Here is an 8,517-nt window from a genome sequence, read left to right as displayed (position 1 = left end):
TATTCAAGTGTATTATGTTGAGCCTCCGCAGGCAGCTGTATGCATGAACCCAGACACTCCAAGTTCTTTATTTTATTTTTTTTAGACCCTAAATGGCAGCACCACTTGGCAGTGTTCAGTGGTCCCACTCCTCCTTCCCCCCCCCTCCCCCTTTTTACAGGCAATTGTGGGTATTGCACCCAAATCCAATATGGATTTGTGCAGATAGCAGCTTCGTGGTGGGTTATAACCAGGATGTAGTGATACAATCAGGTATAAGAAATAGATTCCCTTTTTTTTTTTTTAAAGAAGGGTATAGAAGATTAACAAAATTAAATATTTATTATAAATTAAACAAAAAAACAGCACATGGTCGCTTAACATGATTTATGTTGCGCATTTAAAAAACAAAGACTTAACTTTGGACCCACATGCTGGACAATGAAAAACAAAGAAATTAAAGACAGCTTTAAAGCACTGAGGTTGGATTGTAGCAGCTTAGATACTAGGTTGTGCAAATGCTGGAGTAAAGCAGAGAGAGTCTGAGATCTCCCAGCCACAGGACATCGGAGTGCAGACTGTTTCCTTCTCCTCAACTTTATATATGCCTTTCTTCAGTAGCTGAACTGCCTCCCTAAAAGAAAAAGGAAAAGATGTGTTACACCATCAGCCAGGAAACAAATTCAGCTTTACAACCAAGCTGTCAGATTTATAGACATTGAGATTACATATTCACAAAAGCTTTTCCTGCCCTTGGGATTACTCAGCTATTGGAAAGTTGTGGTTTATAAGAACACGAACTTATCTATAGCCTTTACCAAATTCCCCTCCCGCAGTAGGGCCTGCTCCCATTCCAGTATCAGTGTACAGATATAGCAAATGAAGCACAATTTCATTAAAAAAAAAAATGCCTCTAACCACTACAATACAGGGCACTTTCACCCCCTTCCTTCCCAGCCCAATTTTCATCGCTCTCGCACTTTTAATGACAATTGCGTGGTCATGCTACACTGTACCCAAATGAAAGGTTTATCATTTTGTTCGCACAAATAGATCTTTATTTTGGTGGTATTTATTCATGACTCCTTTTATTTTATTTGCGATATAAGCGCAAAAAAAAAAGTTTCTATTTTAAAAGAAATCCAATAAAATCGTCATAAATTTAAGCCAAAATGTATTCCGCTACATTTTTTTGGCAAAAAAAAAAAAAATTCCATTAAGTGTATAATTGGTTTGTGTGATCACGGACATATGTACGCAAATGATCATGTACATGTGTGCAGATAATCATTGGAACATGTGATTTTAGTGGGACATAATGTTTTTTTATTTGGGAACGTGTGTTTACACTAGACTGGTGATCAGTGAGTAAAAAGCTGTAAAAACAGCTCACTCACTGATCACCAGCCGGCTGCAGCGATCTGCTCTCCTCTGCAACAACTTCCGTGTGAGGAGAGGAGAGCCGATTGCCTAGCAACCGGCTGTTTGTTTACATCACATGACGGCCGTGATTGGACATGGCCGTCATGTGATCAGGAGGGCCAATCAGAGCACTCCTGCCGATCTGAGATGCGCCGTGTCCAAGTGACACGAGCACATCGAGATCGTGCTGCTGCATGGGCACGCGCGATCCCCCTCCTTCTGAAGGATGTTCCTGAAACGTCCTCTCAGAGGTAGAGAACTCCCACCCGGCCGTATATGTACATTGGCCAGGTGGGAAGTGGTTAACCACTTCAGCTCTGGAAGGTTTACCCCTTCATGATACGACACTGTTAAACTCATAATTGCGCAGTCGTGCTGTACCCAAATAAAATTGGTTTCTCTTCCCCCTCAATAGAGCAATTCATCACCTCTGGTTTCTATTCCCCCCCCCCCCCCTTAGTGCTATAAAACATTAGCACAATTAAAAAAAAAAAGTTTACATTTCTTCATCAATTTAGGCCAATATGTATTCTGCTACTTTACCCAAAAAGACCAAATAAGTGTATACTGGTTTGGGCAAAAGTTATAGCGTCTACAAACTATGGGATTCTCGCGCCATTTCAGTATAACCCCAGTTTTTAATAAGCATCTTTGAATTTGCATGCAATATTCAGCCCAAAGTGTGTATTGCGTGAATAAATACCAACAGTTTAAAAAAGATGGGGGAACCCACACCTCTGCTTAGGTACAAGTAAATGTTAAACTGCTTCACAGCTCCTTCTTCCCAACCCCCATTTAATGGTGATATTCTTACCAGGAAGCACGAGGCATGGCATAATGGATATCGGTTTTTTGAAAACCATTGAATGTGGATGAAGCTGCCACTGTGTAGGCCCCCATGTTTTCAAATAGTAGCCAATCGCCAACGTGTAGCTCAGGCAGCTGAAGACACTCAGCAATTTTATCCAGGCCATCACATGTTGGTCCCCATAAACTGCTTGTGTACACTGGCTGGTCCGGGGAAGGTTTCTGATAGAAAAGAAAGTGGACATGATTAAGTGAAAGATTACTAATTCTTTTAACAAGAGATAGAGAGCTAGATCTCTATCTCCTAAAAATAAAAAAAACACTACTATATGAAGTTTATTTTTTTTTTATTTTTTATTTTTTTTAATATATATATATATATATATATATATATATATATATAACCTTTACCTTTTGAAGGATGGGTTTAGGATGGGCATGATCAAAAAAGATGCAGTTGAAGGAACCATAAACACCATCATTAACATAGTACATGATGTTTTTGTTGGGACCGATTTCTTCATCTAAAAAATAAAATAAAAGTCCAGCATTAGGCTAGGTTCACATTTTCTTGCAAATTTTTTTGGCGTTTGATGCACTCTATTTGAAATCTATGAGATCAAAAACCACACCATTTTACACGAAGGGAAGACACACACACATACATTATATATATATATATATATATATATATATATATATATATATATATATCCTGCACAGGTGAAAAAGTGCCCATATCTACTCCGAGTCTATTGCATTGACATGTAATGCTGCATTGTGTGATAACACTTCACTGTGACCTTACCATCTGATCCGCAATTATCCAACTGCACCTCCTTCTTGGCAATTATGTTTACAGCCAAAGAGAAAGCAGATGCTACATAGTATCGTCCTGGCTCAGCGATTATCTGTACGGCAGAACCTTCTGGGAAGTACAAGTCCAGTGCTGGATTTATCACAGCTGCAATCTGTTGTAGAAAGACAAACTGGTTATCTCCCCTTTTCAAAATAATTTCTAATACATGTCAAGTGCTGTGAAAGATCTATTTCTTACCTCTTCAAATCGAACTTTGGCATCATCTGTCCCTGGGAATCCACCACCGATGTCCAGCAGCCACATCTTGTATCCAAACTCAGATGCCATTTCAAAGACTAGTCTAGCATCTGAAATAGACTGCACATATGCCTTGGAATCACAGCATCCACTGCCCACGTGAAAGCTGAAATGAAAAAAAAGTTTTAATTGAAGATATGGCCAAACATAAGTAGGTAGATATATAAAAAATGTATAAAGTAGGTTCCCACAACCCAACTTACCTGACACCAATAACATCAACATTGAGGTTCTTGGCCATTTCAAGAAGGCGTCTACATGACTTTAGGGGAGCACCAAACTTTACACTGAGGCGTGTAGAAGACTGGGAGTCATCTGTAGCTATGCGCAATACCATTCTGTTGGTAATAAAAAAAAAAATATAATAATTCTGCATCAGCTTTTTTTTTTCCTTCATAAAAGAAACAATCACCACCAATTCCCCCCCCCCCCCCCCCCCAACACCACACAAAGCAGCTTTGAACAATTCTGATAATAACATGGCAAGTACATACTTGGCATTCTGGTGATTACGTGAAACCTTGGACAGCTCCACTTCATTGTCAAAGGTCATCATCTGGACACCGTTTTTAGCAGCATACTTAATTTGGGATATTTGCTTACAAGGATTGGCATAAATAATGTTTTCTGATGTCACGCCAATGCTTTGGACTAGCTCAATCTCAGTCTGCAAAAAAAAAAAAAAAAATATTAAAAAAATTACAAAAGTGACACTTGTGGCAGACAGTAATGTAATGCTCATGTATCTTTTTTTAACCAAACAAAAAATGTATCCAAAATTACCTTGCTGGCACAATCAAATCCAGCACCCAGTTCAGCCAGAGTCTGCACCACACCTTTGCTGCTGTTGCATTTAATAGCATAGAAAGGTTTTACACGAGGGAGGGCCTTCAGGAAACGGATATGTTTCTTCACTACATCCCCCAGATCTGCCACAAAGAAAGCATCTCTATCCTCCTGCAAACAGATAAATGAGGAAAATAAGAAAAGGCTTTTCTACAACATGCTAGACCAAGCCTGCTACCAAAATATGCAAATGTGGTACAAATATTCAACAATACCCATTGATTAGATTCCTGAAAGCTATGGCTCTATTTTGTGGATGCTTACACCCACGCCAACAGTCACTGGAACATCACAGAGCTGCAGCCAGGGAGCAGCACAGAACCAAGACAAAACTACAACTCACCCATAACCTCTGGGAAGCCAAAATTCAGGCTGCAATCATTTTACATAACAATAAGGCTTGGATTCACACATATGCATGTTGTCCATTCTCCCCCCCCCTTTGTTTGGGAGAGATAGATATATATTTTTCATAATTGACTCTAAGGGCCCATGCCTTTTTTTTTTACAAGGCCGTGACCCAAAATTCATTACAGCCGCGATCAGAAATGTTATTTTGCTGTGGTAAGGGTTCTAAACATGGGTGGGGGGGGGGGGGGGGGGGGGAGTGCCACTTTACAGGCAACACACACACGGGTTCTTTAAAAATACAGCTGGAAGATTGGTTTAAATCTTTCACTTAAGAATGGGTGTAATAAAGAAGTATACAGTATAAAGGATACTTACAGTCTGGGAGACATCATTAATGATTTCCTCCATCAAATCTCTGGCAGCAAAGCCTTCCTCCACCATGGTGAAGTCTGATTCTTGGATGTATTGGGCCATTATGTTGCTTGAATGGGAGTCTACCGAACTCTTCAAAAACAGGTTGTTTAGAAGTATGCAACAGACTGCAAAAGAAAGACATTGCCGATTAGAAAATGTAACTAAACTAGAAAGGGAAAGATACAGAAAACTAGATCTGGTGTGGACACATGGTTGGAAGAATAAAACTGCAGGCAGTCTACAGAAGAAATATGCTGGGACTGATCAGATACAGTTGCATGCATTACAAAGTCATAAAAAAGGACTGCTTGTGAACAAATAGGGCTGATTTATGACAGCTGACAGATTGCTACAACTACAGCACACAGCAAAGGAGTTTATAAATAAAAAAAAAAAAAAAAAAAGGCGCACCATAGAATATAAAAAGTGCTTTGAGAGGTCTCTACAGCACAGTCCTCACCAATGCACCATTTACTGCTGGCGTATTCTAGCTACACATACACAACCTTTCAAGAAGCCCAAAACATCCTGCAATAGGAGGATGCACGAAAACCACCCTCCCCCCCGCTGATGCGCCAGATCATGAACCATTTAGTAATGCTGCCAAAAATAAGGCACAGTATGGTCTTAAAAGAGTATGGCCAAAGCTCCTTTGCCCCTACTTCACCTGTGGATCATAGGAATGTATTTAGCTCTGCACTCCTGTGACCCAGATTCAGCTGACAGTGAGCCAAAGTCCTCCACCAGCTGATGTCACTTAGCTGGTCCAAATTCTGAAGGGATGCCAGCCTTAATGTTAGGATTCAGCCAGATGCCTGACCGGAAGCAGGCTTAGCCTCTTACACCCCATTCACAACTTGCTGCATGTCTGCTCGTGATGGTGTAAGGGGAGAAGAAAAAAAAAAATTCAATATAAATAAAAGTCTTGCAAAATAGTTTGAAAGATTTTGCTGCACCGTGACGTGGCATTAGGGTGCCATTAAGATGTAATGGCATTGCAAGCCCATCCCGATTCCAAATAGCCAAGTGTGAATGGAGCCTAAGCAAGCCACTGGGAACCTGAGCCAGCCTCTCCCAACCCCCTCCACAGTCCAGCGCCTTGAGGCGATTCAGTTCGCATTTGCAACGCTATACAAATCATTCATTCAGCGCGCTCCAAGGGAGTGCTGAAGAGGCAGAACACAGAGCTGGTAACTGACAGCCACAGGCTCACTAAAGGCTGAGTGATCAGCGGTCTTTGATCGCTCATTTCTTGATCGTAAAAGACATGGAAGACAGATGCAGCATTGGACCAATTCCACATCCCCCTAGGGCAGTGATGGAAAACCTTGGCACCCCAGATGTTTTGGAACTACATTTCCCCATGATGCTCCACTATACTGCAGTGGATCAGCATGGGAAATGTAGTTCAAGGTTCACCATCACTGCCCCAGGGGAGAATTTTGAAATTCCCCACACTACAAAATTTTGAAGTTGATTCCATGGAAAAAAAATAAAAAATAAAAAGACAGCCCCCCCCCCCCCCCCATTTATAGTAGGGGGGGGAGAAAAAGAGAATATATATATATATATATATATATATATATATATATATATATATATATATATATATATATATATATATATATATATATATATATATATATATATATATATATATATACACACACACACACACACACAATGATGATAATTATAACAACCCATCTTTCCTGAGACTCAAAAGCCATCTGAAATCTGATCTGTCAGACATCAGGTGACCTCCTGAAATAGCTGACGTGTCAGGCTAATGGTAGCCAAGCGCACTAAGATAATAGATTTAGTTTCCAATCGATCTGATAGGAATAATCTATAGCAGACAACCCATTCAATCAATAACCCGAATACAGGGAAGTGGGTTTCAACAATTGTTAAGAAGCAATCAAATCTGTTTCCCAGCAGTAGCTCCTAATCGGATTGGATGTGGTTTCAAAAGATCTGTGCTGCTGACTAATCAGATTCTATCCTGACCAAATCAACTAACTCTGATAGAATTTGAGCATGATTCGAATGGAAGCCTACTTTCTATTGGTTGAATGTGAAGTCACTGGCTCTCAGAGGGCCCAGGGAGGCTCTGCGATGAATTCGGAGGACTTGAAGGAGCCCGGGCTAGCGATGTCGCCGCAGCTGGCGTCCTGTGTTCTCTGCTGGAAGACAAGGAGATGATCGGTCATCGCTATCAGGATCGGAGCACCAATATAGGTGAACTACCGCCAGGAGCCCCGCTTACCTTAACAAGCATTTACACGGCCGTTTCCCATTAAGGTCGGAATGAGTTAGAAGTGTTCGCCGCCTCTAAGCCCTCAGCCAAGTCCTCTCCGCAATGTGCGATCAATTTGTGTTCCTTAGTCCAGCGCATCCTCCTTATATCTCTCACCCGCAGCCATTATACGTGATGTCACGTTATTCCCAAGCAACTGGAGCATCAAAACGACCCCGCCCTTTTCCCGGACGTAGCCACGCCCCTTCCCAGGTCCCCTTTACATTCTTGTGCAATACGCAAATGCTGGGGTGGGCGGGGCATCATTGGGGATGGGAAATGGGGTGGTTCCGTACAGGGCACGTGATCATGACTCATAGACTGTAATATTTTTGAAAGATCACATGTTGGGTGGTGAAATCATGACGTGTTAGTTTATTTTCTATTATAATCTTTAAAGAGGAGAGCCAGCTTTAAAAAAAAAAATTTTTAAAGTCAGCAGCTGCAAACACTGTAGCTGCTGACTTAATAAGCACACTTACCTGTCCAGGGCGTCCGCGATGTTGGCCGTCCCTCGGCTGACCCATCCCTTGGCTCTCGGGTCCCGACGCCGCCATTCTAAGGGAAACAGGCAGTGGAGCCTTGCGGCTTCACTGCCCGTTTCCTACTGCGCATGCGCGAGTCGCGCAGCGCTTTATGAATGGGGCACGCTGTGTTCCGGGACACACAGTTCCTAGAACACAGCGTGACCCATTGCCGGAGGAGAGAAGACAGAACTTCACTGCGGAGGAGGAAAAGGCAGATTAGGATGATATGCCTAGCAACAGGCATTTCTGGTAAATTAAAAAAAAACAAAAAAAAACATTATTTTTTCTGATATTTTGCTAATTTTTAACTTTAAATCATAGCTCCCAGCTGTCCCTGCTTTGGAGGGACTGTCCCTGATTTGGAGCAACGTCCCTCTGTCCCTCATTCCACCTCATTTGTCCCTCATTTTGGTCTGATCTATATAGCTGTATATAATTTATCTTTTTATCTTTCAAAAAGTGTTTGCAGTGCTAAACCTTTCATCCAATTTCTAAATTGCTGCATTTGTACATTTTACAGAGGAAGTAAATTCATCAGGGTTTACTTCCTCTGTAAAAGGTAATGCATAATGGACTAATATGCATCGCATTGCATTTTTGAGATGGGATTGAGGGACACCTATCATAAGGTGACCAGATTTTTAAAATGAAATCCGGGGACATATTTTTTTTCTTTTACCAGTAATGGCAGCAATCAGTGACTCATAGTGACTCATAGTGGGACTGCGATATTGCAGTGGAAAAATCGGACACTA

General features: G+C 41.3%; 1 protein-coding gene across 2 annotated transcripts; it reads right to left on the bottom strand.

Moving 5' to 3' along the window:
- Positions 1–302: 302 nt before the first annotated feature.
- On the bottom strand, positions 303–7,394 carry AZIN2 (antizyme inhibitor 2). 2 transcript variants are annotated; one of them, XM_077482037.1, is made up of 11 exons: positions 7,206–7,394; positions 6,998–7,122; positions 4,898–5,061; positions 4,109–4,282; positions 3,820–3,992; positions 3,529–3,663; positions 3,266–3,431; positions 3,017–3,179; positions 2,620–2,732; positions 2,216–2,430; positions 303–613 (listed from the first exon to the last, which is right to left on the bottom strand). In XM_077482037.1, exons 3-11 carry the CDS (start codon positions 4,994–4,996, stop codon positions 478–480), a joined length of 1,374 nt encoding a protein of 457 aa, XP_077338163.1. In that variant the 5' UTR covers positions 4,997–5,061; positions 6,998–7,122; positions 7,206–7,394; the 3' UTR covers positions 303–477. The 2 variants fall into 2 exon arrangements, with proteins under 2 accessions (XP_077338163.1, XP_077338165.1); XM_077482039.1 differs by having other exon boundaries at positions 6,998–7,119.
- Between the last annotated feature and the right edge of the window lie 1,123 nt (positions 7,395–8,517).

Source organism: Lithobates pipiens, unplaced genomic scaffold (genome assembly GCF_037356315.1).
Source record: "Lithobates pipiens isolate NorthernLeopardFrog02 unplaced genomic scaffold, aLitPip1_a1.2 Scaffold_16, whole genome shotgun sequence".
Classification (NCBI taxonomy): Eukaryota; Metazoa; Chordata; class Amphibia; order Anura; family Ranidae; genus Lithobates; species Lithobates pipiens.
Note: the sequence above shows the minus strand (reverse complement) of the source record. Positions and strands in the feature narration are given on the sequence as shown.